Source organism: Pomacea canaliculata, linkage group LG8 (assembly GCF_003073045.1).
Source record: "Pomacea canaliculata isolate SZHN2017 linkage group LG8, ASM307304v1, whole genome shotgun sequence".
NCBI lineage: Eukaryota > Metazoa > Mollusca > Gastropoda > Architaenioglossa > Ampullariidae > Pomacea > Pomacea canaliculata.
In genome coordinates this window covers 20,142,486-20,169,328 of record NC_037597.1, presented here as the reverse complement: position 1 = coordinate 20,169,328, position 26,843 = coordinate 20,142,486, and the positions used below count along the sequence as shown (strand labels likewise).

At 37.1% G+C, this 26,843-nt stretch overlaps 2 protein-coding genes across 2 annotated transcripts in view; one reads left to right on the top strand and one right to left on the bottom strand.

The window, feature by feature from the left end:
• Positions 1 to 10,809, bottom strand: part of LOC112570788 (mediator of RNA polymerase II transcription subunit 17-like) — an 18,185-nt gene extending 7,376 nt beyond the window's left edge. The window contains exons 1-7 of the mRNA XM_025249413.1: positions 10,702 to 10,809; positions 9,953 to 10,132; positions 8,763 to 8,898; positions 7,937 to 8,114; positions 7,175 to 7,345; positions 6,688 to 6,818; positions 5,514 to 5,585 (exon numbers count right to left, since the gene is read on the bottom strand). Of these exons, the coding sequence (XP_025105198.1) occupies positions 5,514 to 5,585; positions 6,688 to 6,818; positions 7,175 to 7,345; positions 7,937 to 8,114; positions 8,763 to 8,898; positions 9,953 to 10,132; positions 10,702 to 10,793 (960 nt within the window). The 5' untranslated portion in view covers positions 10,794 to 10,809. The remainder of the gene's footprint in view (positions 1 to 5,513; positions 5,586 to 6,687; positions 6,819 to 7,174; positions 7,346 to 7,936; positions 8,115 to 8,762; positions 8,899 to 9,952; positions 10,133 to 10,701) is intronic.
• A 152-nt stretch (positions 10,810 to 10,961) lies between these two features.
• Positions 10,962 to 26,728, top strand: LOC112570221 (pecanex-like protein 4). Its single transcript, XM_025248562.1, is given in 12 exon segments — positions 10,962 to 11,063; positions 12,285 to 12,511; positions 12,726 to 13,306; positions 13,621 to 13,791; positions 14,535 to 15,058; positions 16,103 to 16,175; positions 16,177 to 16,237; positions 16,682 to 17,162; positions 17,920 to 19,395; positions 19,646 to 19,766; positions 20,250 to 20,436; positions 20,674 to 26,728. Coding segments are annotated over 11 exon segments (4,059 nt in total). The 5' UTR covers positions 10,962 to 11,063; positions 12,285 to 12,379; the 3' UTR covers positions 20,926 to 26,728.
• The last annotated feature ends 115 nt before the right edge of the window (positions 26,729 to 26,843 follow it).

The following is a 26,843-nucleotide window of genomic DNA, read 5'->3' as shown; positions in this document are numbered from 1 at the left end:
TAAAATGGCTTTTGGTGGGCGCATTCTTTTGTTTAATGTCTTTATTTTTGCAATATTGATTGGGCTTGATACTAATTGGCTCTCAGTCGCAGGAACCAATAACATAGAATAAAATAATTCCTAGAAAAGATGGACCATAGACAGGACAAGAGTTGGGGCTCTATATCTAACGGGTAAGAATATGAAATTATATATTACTCATGTCTTCGACGAAAGCAGTTTAAAAGGCACGATTCAGTCGAATTGCCGTGCCATACTGCATCTGTTGTTCGATGGCAATGTCCTGTTTTTCTAAATATGTGGAGGGCTGTGACAGGTTAGGTTACTTGTCTTGCTGGTCGAGCTCTCTCACTGTACGGACAGGCAATCTATTGGTCAGATTGTCATAGTATCCCAGCTCCTAGGTTATTTGGGCTTAAAATACGATTTATTAATCCGTGGAGAAGTTTGGTGCTATATGAATGATTATCCTAAATTTAGGATGGCAATGAACATGAAAGAAAACCTGTGTTTTATTAAGATGTTGGTTTGGGTGTTGATACATCAGACCTTTATGACAGCTGGCAGGATGGACGTAGGTGTCTCAACTAACTATCTGTTAACTTGTTGTCATTTTGGTCGAGATTTCAGTCAATGCTATTGACGCCCCAATTTTTGACTGTAATGGCTTTTTAATACGTTTTTCATTGGTATGCGTTTGGGGTAGCACAATGAAGGCTGGCACAAATTTTTTAGCATCAAGTGCGGGAGGTCAGATATTGTTCCATCTCAGATATCCAGGTCCCATGTCAAAATGTTAGCACGCTGTCTCTGCTTCTAATAATCATTGCTTATTCTATTGAATCTTTTAAATTAATGGTAGCTAGTTGCGCTCACTGGAAATTAGTGCTCTGAATTCTGGTCCTCCAATTATCTCTTCTTATTGGTTTAACCATAAAAGAAGTCATTTTGAATGGCAACTAAGATATACTATTACTAAAGCACATTGGGGAGCTTGTTCTGACATTAAATCATGCATAACTAAATTGTATATTCCAATAGTGCTATATTTATTTTTACAGTATTAATATATGTGGTGTAAAATTTCTTGAACAATTTCCATTCTGTAAATTGAGACGCATTAAGAAGGTGAATTAAATTTATCAACCTATTCAGTTCGATTATAATTTGGTTAACATTTCTTCACGAAAAGGGTTCAAGTGCTAGCTGTCAAAGCAATAAAATTCTATTTAAGCCAGAATGGCTGACATATTCATGGAGGCTAAAATATTTACTTTTCACAGAGGCTAAAGACATTCGTTTCACATACTGTAGAGGCTTTGAGATGTCATGATGTAACAGACAATTAAAATAGCTGGTCTGATGTTTTAGATATGTTGTGAGGCCTTCACCATACATCATGGTACAATAGATTAAAAAGTTGTGACATCTATGCGAAGTCTGAAGGTGTGTTATCAGCTTACTTGTCCATGGTATAGTTGTTCAAGTGTTGGTGGATTGCTGAAACATTTGCAGAGATTTAAACCTGCATCGAATGCCTGTGTTACTGAAAAAAAATATTTCTGCAGTAGCAGTAATCACTGCACTTGAAGTTTTTCTCCTGTTACATACTGCTTCCACGCAAAAAGTAGAGCGAGCATGTGCATTATGCTACCTGCTGCAAGAGGAGTCTTCTCTCTAGTCCATTCGTGAGGCCTTGAAAAAAGGCACTGCCGAGGATATTTATAGGATTTCAGCAGGAAGAGCAAGAGTGATTGTTCGGTTAAAGCTCTTGCATCTGTACCACACAGGTCGTCAAGGTCAAGCACTTAGGATAGAAAATGGCGCTCTTCACGTGCTGGAGGATGATGTGCCATTTTAGATGTATTTCTGCTAAGCCAAGTTTGCTGCTGGAGTTAATGTCAAGATTCATCTCTCTGCTTGGTGCAATTGATCATTAAATACGATGCGCCAAACTCCAGACGCCGGTTCCTGTATAACTTGGCTGGTGACTTGGAATGACTGTAGTAACTGTCATTATGCTTCACGCATGTGAGGTTGCTGGGCAGCTGGTGGGTGCACGATGTGAGGAGATATGATCTTGTTCGGGGGAAGACTCATATCATGTGGTCCCAACTTTAAGATAACTCCTTCGGTTTGATTGATTTTCTTATTATACGTGCATAGTCTTCATGATGAAATTGCACTGATAGAGATTTTTTCTGTATTTGCTGGAGGGGGCGGGGGTTGGGGGGACACACGGGGATAGTACATGGTTATTTTGTTGAAAGATTGCAGCATATAATGAGGTCAATCTACAAGTCGGTTAGAGGTTCGATAAATTGATGGGACTCGTAGAGCTATGTGGCTTCATTTTGATTTGTTTTTACTGCTATGTTGGTTATGCTCCTACATAATTATCATCACTTGCCGCGTTTTCACTTTCCTTTAGAATTAGAGGTGATTATTTGTTACGCGCTACAAAGGACATGTTTCGATACAGACTTATATATAAGATATATTTCTCTTTTTATTGTGATACATTAGTTATAATGTCGTTTCGTGCTAGATACAGATCCTCATTTTTTAACCATACTACCACATCTACAACATGTTAGGAAGAGAATGGTGGAGTAGTGCCGTCCATAGTATTCTTGCTTTGTTCCTACTTTGAAACTTGACGTAATACAGAAATGGTGATGTCGACACATGTAAAGAATGGAATGGAGTGTCAAGTTCAGCGAGCTCCATGTTCCTTACTGCATTATTGGAATAGGTATTTCGTGTTTAGCACATTTTTGTCGTGCTGCACTGCTTTTGCTTTTAGAATCGTGGCTTGGGTGCACATAACTTGCAAGTTCAAATTGGGTGTTTTGGGAAATCAATTTGCTAAAATAACGACTTTGCTCAGCTAAAACAAGTTTAAGAAAGTTATGTACGGCTTTATTTCAGTAGTATTCTAATTTGAAATCTAATAGGTACCAGTATTCCGTGTGAATCTAGACAGGAAAATGAACAAGTATCTTGAACTTGGACTGCAAAGTTAAGCAGAGTCAAGTCGAATTGGAATTTTTTTATGTGAACCTAATATATAGTTTATCATATTTATGTTGATAGACTGTCGGAGATACTTATTGATCACACGCCTATATATGATGCATCAACATGTAGCACAGTTTTGGGCGCGATACGTATTATCAGTAGTGATGGAACGGTGGGCGCATTGAAATTACTTCCATGCGTGTGATTTAACATTTGGGGTTGTACAAATAGCTGCCTAGACTCATTGAAGCTTCTTTTATGCTTCTTCAAAAGACGTAGAGCTTTGGCAAGCTCTGAATTCATCATCCTTGCTACAACTCGCGGGATAAGTTGTGTGAATCCCATATCGCAGACCGGGAGATGGTGTTTTACTATTTCTGTAAAGAGTGAATGATGGTCATTAAGCTGCCGATACTTAATATGTAAAAGTGATGGGTCTAGTTTAAAGTTTGGTAGCTAAACAGTTTAGTAAAAGGACCTCATATTTAAGACTAGGCAAGTGTAACAACTCTTTAGCCAGCTCAGAGTACGACTAACATGACGCGCTTTATTGCCTAATCAACTTACCACAGAACAGACAACACGAGCATCTTTCTTAGATAAAAAAGCAAGTCTAGTGTTCCTACACTTTCTGTGCTTTCATCTATAAGCTCTTAGGTGGATAAGTGAATGGAAGATTGGCACGGGATGATTTCCAAGTGTAGCATGTGAGGGAAGGCATTCCACAGTTTGCTTAGCTGTTATCATGGTGTGGGATTTGGGGATCGGTGCAACAGCCATTGGATAATCTGATAGCTTCACGATGCATGGTAGTCAGAATATTAAGGCGAAACATCAGCAGTGTTTAGTATTGTCTGTGTTGATTAATCTGTGACAGCAATGTGACTCAGCCTTGTGGACAAAGATATCCCCGATGACACACGCCAGATCATTGCAGAGAACAATTTTCAAATAGGCTCTGATGGATGAAATCACATAAACAGGATGAGAATAGTTTGTAAATTAAGGATATAGTTTTGTCAATGAGTCTACTGTATATTAAGAAAAGAGAGCAACAAGTTTTCTCAATGCTACACATAATGGCAGGGTAGATAGATAATCAGCACACACTGCACATCTCTTGTCATTCTCAACACATCCGACGTTGTCTCATAAGCTACATGGTCATCAGCGCCGTCGCTTTGCTCATGCCAGCAAGTGTGATGAATTAGTACTAGGTAGAGGTGCATTCAAATGGACATGCGAATGCTGGTAAAGTTGATGTCAGTGAAGAGGGATGAATTGCCTAAGCTATGCAGGCAGCTTGAAGTTACAGATTTGGTGTTGTTATTTGGAGTCTAGTTCGATGTGCAGTATCGCCCTGAGGGAACATAAAGCTGTTTAATAAGACACTAGAGAAAAATCTCCCATAATTTCTCCAGTTGCAACTTCAAGAGGTTTTTTACTGTTTTCACAAGATATACACTATTGCAACATATTTTCAGAACGAATATGTGACTAGTTTTATATTAGACTTAGAAATTTTTAGTGTTGAAATATGAAAATGCTTTTAGAAAGCTTCATATTGTTAAGGAAAAAGCAAGGGGTTTAGACTAGGGCCTTATGCTTAGGATTGTACACTGAAGATCATAGATTAGACGAGAAAATACTTGAATCCACTAGACTCGACAATAATCGTTCTCCGCATATGGCATCAGGATGCAAATAAATATTTGTGTATTGATTATTGGGTCATGTTCTCTTGAACAAATTCTTCACTATTCTGGTTTTTATCTATTACACGCAACATAGTGGTAAAAGACAAACGAATGATTGATATGTTTAGAAGAAAATACCTGGAAGGAGAAACCCTTATTTAAATTCAGTAGGATTACTAAAGATGGGTGATTATCGAAGATCCATTTAGCAATATGCAATCTCATGTAGTAAGGAAATAGACTGTTATTTCTAGTGTGTAGGAATTTCTCTGAATGTGTTTTCAGGGCTTAGCTAGTTAAGCTAGGTGATGCAATGTTTTCAAAGCACAAACTGCTGGGGAGATGTATTTGCTTCTAATTTTGCAAGAGATTGTTAGAATTGGTATTTAAACTTTATTCAGCATTCGGGGATAGATGCATTGGAAATCCTGTAACTGAGTGAAGTATAAGGGGAGGTTAACATCTAATGCAGATTACTCTGTTAAATGTCTGTTCTGATGCTCAAAATGTTTCTTAGATCTGAATGGACACAACATTTTTCCCCTCTAATATTGAGTGAATCACTGACTTTTGAATCTTTAGCTATCTGAAGATGTGAAAGGCCAAATGAGTCAGGTGAAAACAGACTTGTACCGCAAATGCACAAAGCTGAAATGTTACACCCTGCTCTACAAGTGAAGAAAAGTGCTGCACTATTGACAGTCAAATCAGGTTTCACTCTTATACCTAAACGTACAGTGATTTCATCGGTGTCAAATAACAGCAAAAGAAACCCAATGTAAGAAGAAAACTCACATTAGTAATGATTTGGTTTCCAATAACCATATGTGGTGTGGCTGCTTTTACCTGCACTGCTTCCCTAGCAAGCTGAAATGAAAGGACTAGTTAAGTACAAAAAAATCTTATCTTGTACAACATATATTTATATATGTAAAAATGTATGTTGATGAAAATCGTAAGCTATGTAACAAAAGTTTGCCTCTGACATACAGACTTATGATTGCTTACATCTTTATTTTTGTTTTGTTGAACCTGAAACCAAATCAATAGATGAATAAATGTTTCATAAGATACATATGATAATATTGAATTATTGTGTTTTTATTTTTTCATGTTTTGTGTGTTTGAATCTGTGACAAAGGTAACTGTTGAAGAAAACAATGGCTAGTCAAGGGAGGTCACTCTTGACATATATTCTGTTCACACTACAAAGTTTCAAACATTTGGGATGAACTGAAACTTTTCACCACACAAATTTCTACAATTTCCACACAAAAAAGTATTTGCCAACATATTTTTGCAAAAAAATTCATGCGATCTTAATTCATACTGATGAAGAGAGTCGTGGCATTTTGTCTCAAAATCGTGGAACTTTGATTACCAAGATAATTGCTTTTGTCTAGCAAACGACGAAAGTTGCTTTTAATAAATGGTTGTCTGAATGCTAATTTTATTAAATACCTGCTAAGAATCTCAGAAACAAGAACAGATTTACAGCAACATACAAATTTTGCTTGAAACTGAAAGACTTTGTCCAATTGTGACGGCCATTAGATTTTACTGACACTCTGTTTCATGGTGAATTTTTACACACATAAGAAGCTGATTAGCAGTTATCTTTTAACTATATTTATGGACGCTTTGTGCCACATACTTTCAACAAATATAGCAAAAACCCCCAAAAATCCAAAAGTGCTGAAATTTTACGACACAGAGCCCATTTTGGGGTTAAACTTTTGTCACAGTCTTATATACAGATAAATTCTTTAAACAGGCGTGGAAGAGGATACATAAATTAAGTTTTCTAAGACTTGTTGAGCTGACAAAAGGATAATGCTCAGCTGCTGAATCAGAAGTATCCAGGGTTCAATAGTTACAGATTGACACATAATAAACACAAACCACAATACACCCAATCTTTATGACAGCAAATCGTAAATGACACCTATCTGACATAAAGTGCATTTACCTGAGCAAAAAGTTCTTTACAGAAAAGCACATTCTGTGCCACCTTCAGCTTGGATTGCCAATAGGCGTTAGTGGGTATTGAACTAAGACCAGGAGGCATCTTCAGGGTACAGCTAGTCAAGTCCATCATGTCTGTGAAGGGAATCAGATACAATGCACCGATACATTTTTCATGCATTTCTTTTTGCCACAACATTAAAACAAACAGTAAATAAATATATCTGTCAAAGGAAATAATGCTTAGCAAAGATGTGCCAAAATGCCAACAAACGCAAATAAATTAATCATGTTGAGATTGTAAGTAATGCCTTTCACAAAACTTTTCTAATAATGTACCTGTCAAAGTCATCAAAATTAATTGAAAAATGTGGGGGCCAGGAAAAATGATCATGTTTTAAGTAATTTTGAGAAAGAACAAACATGGGAAGATTCCAGCATTCAGAAGAACCAACAGTAAAAGGAAGAAAACTGTGTCATTTCCCACCTACCTGGAACTGTCTTGACCTCCACCTGTATGTATGCCACACCTTCAAGTTCACTTGGCACAGTCACTTCCAGGCTACTCCGCATACCTACATCTCCACCATCACCCTCGCCTGGGCTACCATTTGTACTCTTCTTCACTTCAAAAGACCCACCTTGCCAAAACCTGGAGCCAGCTGCACATATATTTTTTGGACATGATTTATATTTAGTGATAAAACTATGGAAAAACCAAAATGTTCTGTATTTTTACTTTGACTAAATTTTGTTACACTTTAGCTTAGAATAAAATGAGCAGTTTTCCCTGCTTTGCAAGGATTTACCTGCCTCCTCCATGTACTTATTGCTCTCCTCACAAATTCGCTTTGCACACCTCATTTTCAAATCTTTATCATTATTTTTTTTTAAGCAGTAGAGAAAGGCCTTTGAATAGAAATAAACTTAAGCACCAAAAACTGTCCACATCATTTAGAACCTTTACGTCAGTTTTACAAGGAGAGTTAGTTGAGCAAACTGCTTCTCTGAAGTCATGGTAAGCATTGGGTATGTCAGTACCATTAAATGCTTTATTGGACTGGGTCATGCAAAGATCAACTCTGCTGTCTGAAAGAGATGCTGGCTAAAGATTTTTGTTTTCTACTCTACTAGTAAAAATGATGACTTATGCAATCAACAAGAACAGAGTATGTCTTGAAAGTCTGTGGAAAATGATGAGAATCATATGTTTGTTTTCAAAACATTACAAGCAACATATTACTGGTTGTTACCTGACTTATAGCTGAGATCTCCAACAATATTTGTGCTGACTTTCTTCAAGCGCCAATTTTTCCGAAGTTTTAGCAATTCTGTATGAAAGTCATTGTAGTTTTTTTTGCTTGCCTCTGTATAGAAGCGTTTTAATCGTTCTCCTCCATTAATCAAAACTGTAGAAGCTGCTACAAGGCTCTGGAATAATAACAGAAAATCATAGATTAATAATAATAATGTTTTTATAGCACTTTTCCAATGATTTGCTCAGAGTGCTTTACAAAAGTAATACAGACCTATCCACATAAACAGAATCACTAACAAACATGCACCCATATTTGCATGTAACAAACATGTACTTCTACAACAGACACAACTACTTATACGCAAGGTAAAAACAGACATGTTATGCAGCACGCTCATTGTCTGGACAATGTCACAGTGAAGTCTCTGTTCTTAAAAAAAAAAGGCATCTTAAGCTTTGACTTAAAGGTGGTAAGAGAATCAGAGTGATGAAACTAAAGGATAATCTGTTCCAAGTTGATGGGGCTTGGTAGGAAAAGACCTCTAGCATTATGTCTTTGTCTTAGTTTTTGTCTAGTCTACATATTATCTATCTCTTTGTTACAAAACAAGTCCGTGAAATTTAAAATTTGCTTCTTTAAGGCTAAAGCTTAAAAAAGTTTCATTATAATCAATTTAAAGACACAATAGTTCAACAAATCTTGCCATACAAGGAGAAACACATCATCTATACAAAAGACAAAAGCATTAGACAGCAGACAACCCACTATTAGCAATCTGATCAACGTGTACTATTAGGACCAAAGATAGAAATCAACTAACCTTTTTCTTGGCCAAAAGCTGCACTGCTGCTCTTGTCTCTACAGAGTCTTGGGACACAGGGTCAGCTACTAGATACTGTTTCTCTTTCACGAGATTCAGCACATCAAACAGAACACTCACTTCAGTTAAGCTTGACCTAGACAGTACCAGAAAAAGCAATATTGGATTTATGTTATCCCTCTAGTGTATTTAATAAAAAATAGGTTTACTAATTGCCTCAAAACTTTTCATTACATCCTTGGAATGACATACATGACATTAAAGATTATGTTTTCTATCAGGAAGAATCAAAGTCAAGATTTAAAAATTTACCCCTACTTTTTAGTGTTAATCTAATGGTTTCACATAAGTAAATGCCCTTTTCTGACATTAATGTTGCCTAGCTGTGCTTGTACAATGACGACATACCTTGCAAGTGTCTCAAAAGCACCTGCTTGCATATAAAAAATATGCTTTAAATATATTTGAGAGCAATATTATTCTGAATAACTGGAGTATTAATTCTCAAAATATGATGGCTTATACTTGGTAGTGGCAGACAAAATTTTATTTCCTGTATATCTCTTTGAAATGTTTCTGTGGTATGTATAAAAATAAAAAAAAAAAAGGTTTTATCACTTCTAGAAGCAGAGATATACTGATTCAAAAGTGTGAAGTTATGTTTTCATCACATTTTGAGAAATTTTTTCCCCCAACTTTGCAAGCTTGCCATTTTTTAATGAACAAATGTAACAATGACAACATTTTGCAACTATAGGTTGCTCCTAGTTCTGACAAACAAAATCAACAGATCAGGATTATTAGTTAATATGATCAACAGCAGATGACACATTGAAAAAAAAATCACTTTCAGTCTGACAATAAGTGAATATATTCATTAAATAACTTATGGGTTTTACACAAACATGTCAATCCTATTGCATATATGTTAAATAAAGACTTCTTCTATCATAGTATGTGACTACTAGCTCATAATATTAGCTACAAAAAAATCAAATGTTCATCCGATCTACCTGTGTTGCACATTGCTTGGTTAAGAAATGAACATAATCCTACTGTGCTATGGCATAAATTTCTCAGCTTTAAAAAGCACTTATCTGCAAAAACTGTGATTTTGGTGGTTGTTATTTCCTATTTTAAAGCATCATTTCTGACATTTAAGAACAGTTTCACATGTACTTAGTGCTTACTTTAATCTGTTTCTCACAGAGTCCCAGGGCCACAAGGATGGTTGAAATGGGGCCAAAGGCTTTTCCTCTACTGGCTCTTTTTCTCCTTCAGATGCTGGTTTGCCTTTTCCTTCTGACTCATCTTTGTAAAAATCTATCTTGTGTGCCAACTTTGTCAGATTCTCTGACATTGACAATGGTCTGGAATAAAATATTGTACAAATCTGATTTTGAAGGATTAGTAAGTATTTAAAGTTTTCACATTTTCAAACATCATTTTAAAACAAAACAATCCTAGCTTTTTTAAGAAGTTATCTCTTGTCACATTGCAGCTATTTTCGTCTATGTGATATCGTAATGATAATAATCTTTAGAATGTTTTGTATAAAGCGAGGTATAAAATATAATTCACAGGTAGCATGACTGTGAATGATGCTGCACTGAACAGCTTTATTTTTGTTTTAGTTTCACTAAAATAAAGTCGATGGGCTGTTGTACTGCACTAAAAATAATGTAATAAAAATGCGAGATAGCCCACATTTGCTGCAATTTTAACTCAGAAATGAACTGAAATAATTGAGTCCCTTTGTAGAGGATGGAGATCTATCATTGTGAAAGTATCTAGCCACGACTGGCACAGACATCAACAGTTCTGATCACAGAACAAGTAACCGTCTTGGGTATCACCAGAGTGCAACTGGTAGAATTAATTTCTCTTTAATATGATAAATAAAAAACTGACAAAAGTAAATCAAATAAATCACACTGACTGAACATATATTTCTTGCCCATCAAGCGTTACTTCCTGGATTTGATGTTCCATTACAGCTTCAACGCTAACTTTCACGCTCGGTGCCGCCATGTTGCTATTTCGATTATTTGCGTTTTGAATAAAAGCTAGCAATATTTGGTTTCGATTGAAGTGAATAATAGTTCGATGATCACCACAATAAATGATATTTTAAATTCATATATTTTTTAAAAGTTATACTTAGGTACTGTTGCATGTATACGAAAGTTATTCAAAGAGCTGGTCGTGAATGCCTCGGGTGACAATGGCTTCTATGACTCGTTTACATAAACAAACGACAGCGAAACTGCTTGCTAAAGGTTTTCCACAGTTAACATGATGGTTAGTCACATTATATTAGTAGAACCTTTTGATTGATATATGTTGAAAAGATTTCGTTTAAAGTAAACTTTCCTTCTTTGCTTTTAGTTTCATGATGTTTTGTTGTTCGTTTGCTCAATTATCGAGTCAATATAATTCATTTTATTTAGATTAAATGGAGCATTTAGAAAGCATGACAGTCATTCAGTTTTAAAGGGTTCTGGGTTAATACCAGAATGAACACCTTGGTGGTTTTAAGAGTGCTTAACTTCTAAGGAAAGAAGTAGTTTATTTTTACAATATAGCAACGGATTATATAGACTCGATCGTTTTAAGCCTTCGACAGTATTATTTTGTTACTATCACCCTCATAAACAAAATATGACGTAAATTACCTGAGCACCCAATAGGCTGTCAGTAAATACTGTTAGTCTCACCAAGATAGGGTCGTGGGTGATGGGCTTAATTCAAGTTTCTAATACTAGTTTGTTTCTTGATTTCCAATTTTCAGGGTTGGACCAGCAATTAAGCTGGTATAGATTTATTTGCCAACTAAGATTGAAACACTGTCGTGTTGTCCCTACCAGTGTTTAAGTCTTCTTCATTTGCAATATCCAAACTACATCTGTCAAAATAGTTTTGACTCAGAATTAGAGATATTAGAGCAGGATGAGTTCGAGCTGTAGTATAGTAGCTGTTCAGTGTATACTTATAGCTCAACTTCTGCAGATAGTAGGTGAATTTCTGGGGAAGGTGTTGTTTACAGCAGAGACTCGACAATCCCCTCTGGCTACTGTGATATATTTCATGATTCCCACCTCCAACATCGAAATATGTTTCTAGGTCATGCTGCTTAGCTAGCTGCAGTCATTCACATAATGTAGTCTTCAGCTGACTGTGTTAGAGTTAGGATTATACCCCTGAAGCACTTTATGGGAGCATGATAGTGTTTTTACCATCTTTATTTTATTTTTTAATGACTATATGTAGCAAAATCTCAAATTGAGCTTCATGAGTTATTAATAGCTGCAACAAGTTATGGGGGTGGAGGAGGAAGAAGAGGTGGTGGTTGGATGTATGTGCGTGTGTGAGTGCATGTACATGTATGAGTATATGTATCTGTATGAAGAACAGACTACATTACAGTCACACGCTAGTACTTATGCACAGAAGTCATACTTTTAAATTTCAAATGATAGCATTGCCATTTGTGAGGCAACATTTTCTTTTCTTTTTTTTCAGACATAGAAGTACACCTCCACAGACCAGATCTTGCTGGTTGTGAGGAAGAGGTCATCCAGTGCAGTTTCCTTTTTTTTTCATCACGCACATTCATCATGGGAGTAGGAGTTCCCTTACTCAATGAATACAAACAAGAATTTGTATGGAAGCGGTTACCACAGACTGTGTTTGGTGGGCCCAAGTTAAAACTGGGCTACACAGCACCAGTGTATGTGTATCTCAGCCAGGTATTAAACTCAGTTTGTTATCATTGTTCACGTTTTTGAGGTAATCTCCTGATTTTACTTCTTTGAGATTAAAGTTGTTTTTCCTTTATTTTGTTCACTCTGCTTATCAGAATGTTAAATATAGCATTATACTGTTTAAAAAAAATGTGACTGTATATAAGATGGCTATCAGTCAAAATCTTGAAAGTTATGAATTGATTATCTTCCGCTACAGGTGCTGTTATGGCTGGTACCATGGCTGTTTGGTGGGATCTTCACTGTGGTGCTGGAACTGGCCTACACAAGCAGTGAGATCAATGACTACCTTCTCCTGTACTGTTGTTTGTATGGGGCCTGCATCCTCATCTTTGTGGTTGTCATACAGACCATCAGTACTGTTGTGCAGATTAAAGAGAAGGAGAATGCAAAAGCTATCACCAAGAAAAGTATTTTGGCTGAAGAGGATGAGGTCGATTTCCAAAGCTGCTGTGGTGCCGAGACCATCGAGTTTATTGTGCCACCCAAGTACTTCAAGCTGAACATTCTGTTTCATGCTTTGGTGTCTGGCATAATGTGTGGACTTACTCTTTGGTATTTGCTGCCATGGTCGCTTAATCAGTTGTATGGGAACAATTATGGTGTAACTGTGGTGTTGTTTATCTTTGGCTGGCTAACACTGAGCATAGCTCAGTATTCTTTGACAGCTGCTGCTCCACCAGAACCTGCAATCTTCCGAACTATGGATGTTTACGAGCTTCAGCCTCTCAGTCGGCCATTTTATGTCTTGCTTTGCATGGCTTTTCATATCCTCAATAGGTCAGTATACTTTCAGGCATATTATCAGAAATATTTTTGTTAGGTAACCACCGTACGTTGGGTTTGAAAAATGTGACATTTAAAAAAAATATTGTGACATACTGTATTAAAGAGGTACCAATATTTAAAATTCTGATGGTATACATGTTGAGTACTGTGAAAATTAAATTAAGGTACCAAGACTAATGTTTTTGCACGGATTTTACGAGAGGCTATGACTATTAAAGAATACTTTCTAGAGCTTATTCATTTCAAAATCTTTTGTTTAGATATACAGACTAATTTGTGTTTTGCATTTTATTACAAAATCACAGGTACTTCTCAGAATTTAAAAGTGCAAACCAAGCATTACACATCGTTTTTGCTTGCTTACCCTTGCTATGGGTACTGGGACTTCTTCCACCTGTTGATGCATTTTTCTTATGGCTAGAGGAGCAAGTTCTTGTCTTCATGCTTGGGGGATCTCCCATGGCCTCAAATCTGAGGTAATTGGTATTGTATAAATGTTTATTCAGAGACTACAGAATGTTTCAATAACCTATTTGTGTGTGTGTTTATGAGCATACATGGTGTGCATGTGTGGATGTTTTTTTATGGTAAAAGCTATGAGCCTTCCTATCAGAAGAAGGCATCAGAATTATTATTTTTGTATCCTCATGCACAATTAGTACAATCATTCTGGAAATTAGTAAAAGGAAATTATTTCAGTCAACATTGTAATCTTATGGTTGCTGTGTTACTAATGGTACTTATAACATGATTTAACTGTTTGAAGATAAAGTAGCTGATAATAAGATGGCAGAGACTTATTAATGCAAAAAAATCTTAATTACATTAATACTAATGCAAAATAGTGTTAATGCTGACGAACAACTTACTGAGATTAAGTCCTCACTTAATGTCATTGGTAGGTTCTTGAAAACTGTAATGCATAAAAACTTAATTTTACCATAGGTTCTGTTCATCATCCAAACATCATCAAACTTTTAAGTAAAGATCCAAAACTTGGGAGGAGGCTGGAATGCCCAGAGAAAACCCATGCAGAGATGAAAATGTGAAAACTATAGTTTCAGCTGGGAATTATTTTTTTCCCATCATCAGTGTTATAATGGAAGAATATTAAGTGAGGACTTACTGTATGTGTATACCTTAATTCCAAGCACAGATGGTAGCAAACTCACCATTGCATCATATTCCACAAATTATTAGACAAAAAATACTGTTCCAGGTTGAGCATCATGCTGGGGATAGCTCTGTGTGTGTTTATTGGAGCATACTACATTCCTGTCTGTCTTGGTACTGTAGTGCTGTGTGCCACTATGGGGTATATTTTGAGCATCGATCTTGGAGGGTTGTGTACGCGCATCATGCAGACCTGCAGCACCAACAACAAGGTGTCGACCAGTCAGCTTCTGCAGGATTCCAAGACTCTACGGCACAACACTGGCTTCCTCTGGTCTTGGTGCTCATGGACAGTCATGTACCATGCAGCAATGCTGCTTGTGGTTGCAGGGGAGGCAGCAGTGCTGAATTATTTCTCAGGTTCTCTGAACAAGAATGTGTGTGGATGGATTATTGTTGGGCTTTGTGTGGCAGAAAAAGTGGCCAGAGATCTTCAAGGAGTGTACATATTCTTTGGCTTGCTTCGTAACTATATTTTTCCTCACACTGCGCAAAGAGCAAGTATCTACAAACCTGCAAAGCAGCGCTTGACCTCCTTGGGCCTATTCAGGCGACTTTGTTTGAACTGGGGTAAGTTCTAATTTCAGATTATTAGTGACAGTCTTACATGCATAAAAACATGGCTTTAATAGTTAAAGTAGTTTATTAACATCGGGGATCAAGTTCATGATAAGTATTTTTTTTTTCTCTGGCTCCAATGTCTCAAATGCTTTGCCACCATTACATTGCACAAGAACGTGCTTTGATGCTTTAAAGTCTGACTTAAGCTTATATTTTCTGGGAATGCTTTAAGTAGTGGGTGTCTTTCTCTTCTTTCTTTTCATACTTTTCACTCTTAATGTATATGTTTATATATTTTTGTGTACGCACAGTTTGTGTGTGCATATAAATGTGTGTGATAAAGATATTGTTAAACAGATTGTTTATGTCAGAGCATGCTGAGCTTGCTGTCAGCAGGGAGATGTACTGTAGAATTATTATTATTATAATATACATTGGTGTGTTTTCCATGCAACTGGTCAATAAAATTCCCCAGAATTTTATCTGTATGTCTGGAGCCCCAACAATTTTAACCCTGGGTTTGAAAACCTTTGCATGTAAAGATGAGAAACACATCTGCTATGTGCAATAGTACTTGACCATCATCATGTGTTTAACATTTGCTAGGTGAATATATTTTTGTTCACATTAAGAATAACAAAAAAAATATCCATTGAAGCTTTTCTTTATTTCAAACTAAAACATAGACAAACGTGACATCTTTTGATTAGTGTTTCCTATCATAATTTAATGTGAAAGTGAAGTTATGAAGGCCTTAAAAATCTGCAGTTGTAAATAATGACATATTGGTACATGATAAGGAGGAACAATAGATTCTAAAGTTGTTTTAGGAGGTAAATCAGTGTTGGATTGTAGGAGTGCATAAGAATATACTATCACTAAGAGTTTTTCTTTTAAAAAAAAAAATTATTTTTTTTATTTATTCTGTTCATGTACACACACGTGAGTGATAAGCTCCTATTTAGTCTTGCCTTCAGGAAGGAGCAAGAATTATGAAACTACTGAGCACGGCAGATGGGTTTAGAAGTGTTATATGTATCTGTTTTGTTTTAGTTGCACCTTTAACAATGGTTGCTTACCTGTCCATCGAAATCACCCAGAAAAATGTTTTGACCGACTCAGCCACAGGGACTGGAAACTGCTCATGCCATCTGGTTCATTTTTGGCACAGTTCGGGCTTTTAGATGGGTAAGTAACAAGCATATGTCCACACCAGTTCTTTGGTTGTGCAGCCATACAGCACTTACACTTGTCATTGACAGAGGAAATGGTGGGCTTTGGGATTTAGATATCACTCCAGCACACATATCTTTTCTGTGGATGTGACACCTGTTTACAGGGCTGGATTAACTTGCTGAGATAAAGGCTTAATTGCTGATTTGGCATAAAATGTTATGTTTTTGATACATTACTTTATTGTTTGTTGTTAACGTAATAATACTAAAAAGCAGTTCTGCCTCAAAAATAAGAGTAATGTATTATACTATTGTTTACCTTACACAAGCTATCTTTTACATAATATTACTGAATATATTGTTACCTGAAAATTAACATAATTTTAAAAGTAATGAAAGGAACACTGTTACATTGCTGAACTTGTTATGGCATGTTTGTTTGTTTGCACACTGACAGGCATGGCAAGGTACTGTTCATGCCCTTCTGGAGATGTCAGTGGTACACATATTACTCTTCACCACATCATCAGATTCCTCAGTTCACAAACTGGGCACCCCTCTCCTGCTGCTCATTGCAGGCCTTGTGCGTGACCGCCTGTACCAGTTTTGCAACAAACTATATTTTGTTTTGGCCATGCTCATCACATCATGGCAAGACAGAAAGCAGCGTCGAAGATCCACAATATTTATCCTCTTTATCTCAGCCATTTTCTTCCCCATTATTTTAAGTGTCATGGCTGCTGCAGCAGTGTTGTCAGCTCCCTTGCTGCCGCTCTTCACACTTCCAGTCTTCTTCATCGCCTTTCCTCGGCTGCAAAGGTTTTGGCCAGAGGCAGTTGGGGCATCTGCCAACATTTGTTCAGATACAGTGTACTACCGGCAGTTTGCACCTGCATTTGCACAAGCTTTGAGGCGTGGATTTGCAAATGGCAGTCTTGGTAAGTGTGCAGACTTTGAGTGGATTGCTTTGAATTATTGCGTGTAGTTGTGATAATTATTATGCAGTTATAATTTGGCAAAGCAGATAGGTGAGTGGTTAGAGCACTGGTGTCTTGCACCAGTTCAATACCCATGTGATGCAGTAAACTTCCCCCATCCCCCAGTTGACCCAGCTGTCGGAATGAGTACCTCGCTCCATGGAGGGTTGGGGAAGGAAAGGCAGTGAGGGAGAGATGGGCAGCACCTTCTGACAAAACTGACACTTCCACACTTCTGAGTAAAGTGAGGCCTTAACGCTTCATCCCCCAATAGCCTTAAAAATGGTCAGGGGACAAGCTTTACCTTTTACCTTAATTATACTACTTGTTCTTTTCTTGTTTAGCATATGCAGTGCTGTATGATAAAGCAGACATATCAGTTCAAGCAGATTACCAAGATCATTTTGAAGGGATTTAGATCTACAAAAGTTTTTTTTTCTTTTCGGAAATGGACAGCAACTTGTTCAACAGTTTTGAAGTTTAATTTATGTTTTAATTTCAAATAAATAATTCTAGTATACCATGTTAATAAAAGTAATTCTTTTTTTCTTTGACAAGTGCATAGTTTGTGAGAAGATAAGAGTGCTTTAGGTGGTCCACACCAGATCTGTACTTTAAGTTACTGTGTGTTTTGAAAGGTCTACGATAAATATGCTGTAAATTATCATCAGATATCTAGAAGTATATATTCATCTAATTTGTAAAATGCATTATGCAGGTGAACCACAGGCTGGAAACCACTACCTGATTCGATTTCAGGATCGCCTAGTGTGGACCATGATTCTAGAACGTGGTGCTGCCTATTGCAGTGTCAGCATCAAGGGACTGGAACTGCAAGAAACATCCTGCCATACCACAGAGGCAGCACGCCTTGATGACATCTTTGAGATGTCGTTTGAAAAGGAGGCTGGGTTTTCTGTTTGCACTTTCAACCAGTATCCACTTCATTCTCTCACACCAGTCGATGCGTGTGGAGTGCAGACATACTCAGATGCCAGAAATGTGTTGACTGGAGTGATTGATACCCCGAACAGTGCTGATGTAGCACTCAAGTTTTTTGCAAGGAGCCTGGTGTGGCTGCTCCTGCACCATGTCAACAGAGTGAAGAAGAAAGAGGAGGACGAGAAGAAGAAACAGCAGGAGAGTGTAAGAACACGGGAGATCCCAACCAAAAAGCCTTCACTAGCAGCAGGCAAAGTAAAGACACGAGGGGTTAAAAATGGTGGAAGCAGTGTAGTTGAAATCAACCACAACCTCACCACATCAAACTTTAATACTAGAGACACTAATAGTAGCAGTGTCAATAACTTTAATATTAATACTAAGGACACTAATACTAGCAGTGTCAGCAACTTTAATACTTGGGATGCTAATGCAAGCAGTATCAACAACAATCGCTTGGTAACCACCAACCTCCCTTTACCTACTCTCCCTCCACTTGTGCCTAAAAGTGCTTTGACAGCACTGACACCTGTCAGCAGCGATGGCCGAGCCAAAAATGTCTTTACCCCACCACCATTTGAGGATTCACGGCCTTCCTCTGCTCAGTCCATAGAAAAAGTCAGGAAGAGCTCATGGAGTTCCTCCATAAACAGCTTTTCAGATAGTCTGTGGTCAGATGATGATCTGGACAAGCCCAAAGTGAAGAAAAAGTCCTTGAAGCAGGCAAAGGTGGGGCACTCTAAAACAGCTCTCTCTCAGCCTGCTAGTGTTACCGCTAGTTCCATTGTGCCAAAGTTTTATCCTCGTGTGCAGGAGAAGAGTGACTTAGACGACATGATGGAGGAACTGGACTTTGGTTTGCCTTCAGTTAATGTTGGGTACCCCAAGCCTAGCCTGGTCGCACGCACTGTCCTTGCCTCCAACCCCCTATTATCTTCAAGTCGAATAAATGGGAACCACATCTATAAGCCTGTGACCAATCTAGCAGGCTCTCCAGATTTCAAGTGCCAGTACTCCTCACAGATCAGCCTTCCAACCAAATGGCGAGAGCTGCCCATCGAGCATTCACAGATTGTGCGCCACATGAGTGCATTTCCCATTGACTGGTATAAGCACGTGTTGGCCCAGCTGGATTGGTCAGCCACAGGGCTACCTCGGGAAAAAGTGGCTGCGGATGTTGGAGCAGATGAAGCTCTGACCAACTGCTACTCACAGCTCATCATGGCTTGCTGTTCAGCCTTTGATACACCTGGTAAGAATGTTCCTGAGAGTATTGATGCCACAACATTTAGTGATGCATTTTATTTTAAATGAGTACAAGTGAAAGAAATGAAGGCATCATCCAAGTGTTTACTGACATATGTTCTTGATTGCTGGGAATTATTTACCAGCCAGATAAAGGGCCTCTTATTATTTAAGACTGACAGTTTTGCACTTGCTGCCTCACACAATTTATTAATGATGTGGTTATGCTAATCTTCATGGTATACATTTACAAACAGATAAGAGGGCAGGGCCAAGTTACCTGTACAAGTCCTACATTGGTGATGTACCATGGAATGCCATGATGGACTGGTTGGCAGAGGATAAAGAGCTTCATGAGCTTGTCATGAAGGCCTTCAGGTAGTCAACAGTGTGCCATCTATTTCATGATACACTTGTCTTTGTTTTGCCCTTGCAGAATGCAAACAGATCTCTTTTCCTGATGATCTTTTATCTCTGCACTTATTGAAATCCCTCCCCCAAAAACAAAGAACAAACTTATTAAAATAAGATTTGAGGTAACTAAATAATACTCCATCTTTCTCCTCCTACCTCATCCATTCAAACATTTAAAAATATATATTTCTGCAAGTGTATGCAACTCTTCAGGATGTTTTAATGTTTGGCTATCATTCAGTGAATGGTTAAAATCTAAAATTGCAGACCAGCTAATTAATTAGCTTATGTGAATTTTGGTAGTTTTTCTAGGGTTGCAGCCATGTCTCATTCAATCATGGAGGCATCTAAAGGACAGTTTGAAGAGATCTTTGATCAACTCAGTTTTCATACATTCTAATTTTGCAAAATCAATTACTTGTTATTATTGACTTTTGTCTGGCACAGATATGGATTCAAGCTAATGCTGGACTCCATGTTACTTGGTGACATAGAAAGTCATGAGGAACTGGAGGAAAGTCTGCGTGATTATGACAAAAACTGGTTCATCGGCCGCGAGACAGATCCAGAGTGGAAGGCAGCAGTTCTGGACAATAAACCTAATTTGTTTTCTCTTGGGCACAATTCTCTGCAGGTATTTATGTATTGATATTATTAAACTTAAGTTCCCAGGATGTTGTATCAAACTTTATTCTTTCTTTATTATTATTATATTATTTATTCTCTTTTCTTTCATGACACGAGTCATGTTTGTCTTATTTAAAGTTATGTAGATACAGTTGTTTGACTAGCACATTAGAAAATGACCATCGACTGCAAAATGCAGCTGAGATGTAAACCATTGACTAATATATATAGACATATTCTGCAGGGTACCTACAACAGTCATGTGCTTACCCTGCAAGAAGTAATAGTCCATGTAGGACGTCTCAATGCGGAAGTGGTGCGTGGGCAGTGGGCCAACCTCAGCCTGGAACTGCTGTACATGACCAATGATGATGAAGAGCGCTATAGCATCCAAGCCCACCCTGCCATCCTCCGTAACCTCACAGTGCAAGCTGCAGACCCCCCACTTGGCTACTCAATCTTTTCTTCTGAGCCTCTGTCTGTCCCAACATTGTAACAAAGAAACCCTTCAGTGCATCATTCTGACCTAACTCATCAAAGAAGTGTGAATTTCAGCAGAGTTAAAGGGTACAGACATATTAAGCTACGAGGGTAGGCTGAGGTATTGTTCATTTTTGTGTCTATGATAATGCAAAAATGTTGAACATATTTAATCTCCAAGCAGCTGTGCAGTGAGTACACAGACTCAAGACCGAATTCTCCACCATAAGCATGGTGAGCCTGCATAGCAATGTGGCCTTCTTCAGGGTTCATGCAGCAGTGAAAATAACTTTTTTTTTTGGCTGCTGTTGTGAAGGCTGGCTATGCAGGTCATCTGGAACGTGCACTGCAGGGTACAAGTGTTTAGTAAAGATGACATCTGGGCATTGCCTGTCACATGTTGTCACAGGTTGAAAAGGCTGTGAAGTGTTTTTTGTAAGGTTATTTTTATCCACAAACTCATTTTCATATGTACATATTGCTGCATTTTATTTTTATAAGTGTGTGTAAATAGTGTGGTTTGACAAAAGTCACAGCTTACCCAAAGAAAAGATAGAGTTCAAGATTGTGTCAGATTGTAAATGTTTTTTACATGGAAGTAGCAGAGTTGCTTGTTTCATTCATACTCTGTTCATGCCATACTTCAGCGTTGAAGAACTCCTTGATCTTGAAATTAAAGGTAACCATATTACCTGCAGTCAAAAGTGATCAACTTGTTAAAAATATTTGAGGTATTTTGCTGCAAGAGAGTGACAAGAAAGTGAGGATTTATTAAACCGAGGCTTTATGGGAAGAGTATGATCACATCCTTAAGATATTTGGTAATCTCCATTAATGTTTCCACTCGTTAAATGTTTTACCCTCCTATATACTGTTGAGCTTTGTGCTTATTTGCTTTCAGCAAGCAGACAAAAATAAATGTTTGGCTTTGACATGAGTGATAACAACATGAAAGACTACCACACTGTAAACAAGCTATGCCTTTTGCGTTGTACAGTAGTGGTTCATATGGCACTTCCATGCAGCTTGTCTGGTAATCTGTTAAATATTTCAACCTTTGAACAGGATATTTTGTAGAATTGTTGAGCTTGTCATCAAACATTCCTTCTGTGATGGTTGTATATACTGCATGTAAAATGGTCTGGTTGTTGTACATATATATTAATATGCTCACAGACTTTCCAACTGCAAGTATTGCTGTTATGTTAATGGTGGTTTTGAAGTCAGTAAAAGTATTGCTGTTATGTTAATGGTGGTTTTGAAGTCAGTAAATGTTACTGGAGCATTTGATTTACTGCAGAAAGAGGCTTCTGCAAGTTAATGATGGTTGTTATTTGCAATGACAACTGCCAAAAGGCTGTTAAAGGTTTTTCAGCAAAGAAGAAAGTTTATTGGTTGATGTGCGTACTCAAATTAATGGTCATATCAATTGTTTCAGAAATGAGAAGCATCCATATGCATGCTCATATCTTTGTCCATATCACTTTTTCCTGGAATAGACAGATTCTGTTCTTATTTAAGTCGTTTTCGTTTCAGTAGTTCTAATTACTATCATGGCAGCCTGCAGTTTCTCCATTAAGGTAATCATTGTTGGGGTTTTCAAAACTTTTTATTTATGATGTCTCACTTGACATCTTACCACCATTGTGATAAACCTGGTACACGTTGAAGTCACCAAGTATGAATTTTTTTTCAGGTCAGTTTTGTTTATGTTTATTATCACATTTGTTACTTAACACAACCAAGCAATCATGCTTCTCAAACATGCTAAAGTGTTCTTTTGTTCACATAAAGAACATGAAGAATTGTGAATGCTACTGAAGGTTACATGAGGACTGTGACAAGATAAAGCCACCAAGCACTGTGCCTGCATTTACAGTGGCAAAGCCGTCGTGTTTGTGTAAGTACAAGGTTAGCGAAGGGCACTGATGCTTGAGAAAATTGTGATTTCCCAACACTGACTCCATGTAGGGTCAGACATTGTGTCATGGTTTTTAATTCTTCCCTTACAGTTTGCACCTGTGAATGCGAACATCTTTATCGCTATAGCTCACTTGCTTTGATACACCCTTATTGAATAAGTTAAAAGTACCTTCACTAACCACTTTTGAATTTTTCACCTTGTGGAAATGGATCAAGAAGCATGGTCTTACAGGCATCACATGAATTTTTTTTTTTATGCCAAGAGGCTAATTTTGAAGTAGGCTGTCTAAAACATTAACAACACAACTTTATTAATCCACAAGACAAAGACTGAAGAGACCCAAGGAAACTTACCCAAGATGTGGTAGGCTGAGTACTAATTATAATGTGTGGCTACACACGTCATATTCTAGCAGGATAGACTTAAGGATCAAATGTAGAGAACTAGATATTGATCTTAGTTTTGGACAAAGTAAAAGAGGTGTCTGGTCATCTGCTGTGTCATCCTCATCACCATACCAGACTGCAGCAACAATCTAAGCATTTGGTTGCTCCATTGATGCTAATCATAAGCATTCTATAACTGTTTTCAGACACAGAGTATGCATTGGTGCCGACTGGAGATATATAGGAAGTGTTGAAAGTCCATAAATATGCCATCATAGAACCCTTTGTTACACTTTGAAAAATATTTGGATTTGACCATAGCGAACAACCATAAGTGGAATCTTCAAGGATGTGGATAGGAGGAAGTATTCACCAATATTTTGACTTTTTGACTCCTGTCTTATCCCTACAGTCTTGTGCCAGGATGGCAAGTATACTTTTATTTCAAAAGTTTCCTTCTCCTGGACTGCATGGCTCATGTACAGGTCTTGATTCCATGCTGCCGTCATGGATTTGTATCATTTATCATGAGAGATATATCCAAGACTCAGTGTGAGTTTGGAGTGTATGTTAGCTGTGTGTATGTCTCTACGAGATATTGAAGATTTAACATTTGTCGGCACATGATATTATCAACTACCTTTGTACTCTTGTTGTGTAGTGTGCACACCTTGGCATTTGGTACTGGCTTGGGCCACTTTTAATGGCAAGAAACAAAATGTCCTTGAAAATTGGTGTTGAAGCAACTTTTTGAGAAATGCCTTTTATTACATTATTCAGATATTTTTTATGTAGCTTTTTCATTATTTTTTCTTTGTGTTTTTCATAGGGAGGACTATACTTGCTAGCTTGTTTTTTTTTTCATGAAAATGTTATTTTCTGATTTAGCTGTCTTTTTGGAGAATAGTGTGGTTTACTCTGAAAAGACAATTAAAGTCCTGATTTAAAATAGTGTATTTATTTTCTAGTTTCTGTTTTTTCCTTTCTAGAACATGATGGATATAGTGTTACAGAGTAAGACACTTTATGCCATGCACACAAATGTACAAACTGGAAAAAATGATCAGTCTTTTTTGAAGTTGTACAGCGGTGGTCTGGTTTTTATTTATTTATTTTTTTTTTGGATGCTGGATGTACTTATTGTACGGAGTGTACTTGTTCACTTTGGGTGTGCATTCTCACCCGCTGCCTTTTGAAATGATCATCCATTTATGGAGTTTAGATTTCACATTCATTTCACGCTCATCGTTTTTTCTTAGTTTTTGCAGTCTTTCACTGCCCACAGATTATTTTCTCTCCAGACAAAACTGATTTAGGAGGACTGGAATTAATGTTGAGCTTGTAAAGTCGATTACTTCTGTGCTGCGCATCACAATGTATGTCCCCAATTGCTAAATGCCCCTAATGAATGCACACCATGCATTACATGAATACCAGCCTCGGACTAATTGATTTGGAGGTATTGGCTTACGCAATGTCAAGAGAGTAATGACAGTTGGAGCCGTCTCCTGAGTTTGAATGCCAGGGGGAACAGTGTCAAAGGCTATAATGTTATAATTTTAATTCCTTTTTACTTTTTACTTATCGAAAAAGAAATTCTGAGAGATTTTTGCCATGATCAACATGACATCTTTTATTTGCACAGATATTTCTTGTAATGCTCAGTTTTGGTTATAGATGTATGACAACAGTGATGTTATATGTGACATGATTTTATTCATGTTTGTTGTGGTTTTAAGTGTTCTCCAATCTACTTGCTACCTACACATTATTTCTGTTCCAGCTATTTCTTTCTGTATAATTTAACTGATCACCTCATTATTTATGCCATTTGTGCAATCTGAACTGAAATGGTGGGTCTTAATATATCTTAATTAATATCCATTTATATACTGTCTTTTCCCAACAACAGCTGGACTCAAAGCACTTTACATACATACAGGTGCAAACACCTTTCTAAGGCAGGCATCAAATGCAACTTCATGAACACCCATACACATAACACATAAACATGTATAACACATTGCACAGCACATAAAAACACATACACGCATGATCTTCTGTGAAGACCTTTCACATTTTGCAGGCTTTGCAAGCAATTTTTTTTCTGTTTTGTTATTCATGGTTTGCATTCATGGACTGTGGCAAAGTTGAGTTTTATTTATTCATTTTAACATTGTCTCTACATCTTTGTTCTTGTAATGTGCAGAAAGCTTGCACAATGACAGGCCTTTTTTTTTTATCTTCATTGCTTGTCAGGCATCTGTTTAATGATCCCCAGTTCAGACCTATCATCTTTGCAAGAGTGGAGTTGCAGCATTGCCTTCATGACTAGACAATGTCTATTTGGGCAGAAGTTCATATGGAAGTACTAGCTTCCAGCAGCTATAAAATTAGTGGGTTTTAATATATATTTGAACAAATTTTTAGGGGGCAGTTCTAAACAAACACGTGAAAGAAATTGGTATCCTTAAAATGATGTTTAGGTCTGGTTTTTTTTGTGGCCTTGGAGTGTGAAAGAATATCTTTTAATATTGTATAATTTTCAATAACTTAAAATCGTTGCCTGCAACTCTTGTTGCAGCTACTGATAACTAAAATCATTTAAAAAAAATTAATGTAAAATTTTGCATCTTCAGATTTTGAGTGGGTTTGGAGATGAATGAAGAAAATTTTGAGCATCTCTCGAACAAAGCATGTTAAAAGGAAAAAGTGGCACCCTTTTCAGCACTTGGAGATTGGAGATCTGAGATTTGAGGCCTAATTAGAAATTTGTTTCACATTTTTTTGTGGGGGTGGAGAGAAGGGGGATGTTTACTGTGCACAAGATCACACTAAATAGGACAACGGGTATAATGATCTCTGTTCTGCTGCAGGCAGATTCAAGTTACTATGGCTGGCATTCCAGTGTAAGAAATTGTAGGAACATTGAAGATTCTCTACAGGAAAGTGGCCATTTGTTTCCTGTTTAAACATCAGTATTGTAGATAATTATTAGGGGTTACACTGTTGTGAAATGTTTATTCATTTCTGCACCAACTCGTTTCACACGGTACTGTGGATTGAGATTAACATCATTTATTTCTCAATCACACAGCTATCTCAAATGTGATCAGGATTGAACATTTGAATACTCTTGACTGTTGTTCCTTCCTTAAACTTTATTTTATTTCTGCATTCTCTAGCCAAATAATAAACTTATATTGGTATTATTAACCTACAAAAAAAGTTAGAAGAAAATATGGCATAAAAATAAACATTTTGTGTATAGGGTTTTAAAAGTATATATTAAAAATATTTGGTCTCATTTTTTTTTAAATTGCAAAATTAAATTTGTGCTAAGTATTATAAAGCTACAAATTTGTATCTTGTTTTGGAAGGAATTAGGTTGATGGGACGTATTTAACATTTTTAAAAATCATTTTTCCTTTTTAATATTTACTTGTACAAGGATTGAAAAATGCAGACATTGAAAATAAAGGTACAGAATAATTTCTAGAAAATGGAAAGGACCATGCATTTGTGAGTTTCACTTGAGAGCACTGACCTTTTTGCTTCTTCGTTAATTTTAAAAGCATAACATATATTCTTATATCTGCAGGCACACACATTAGCTATGCATGC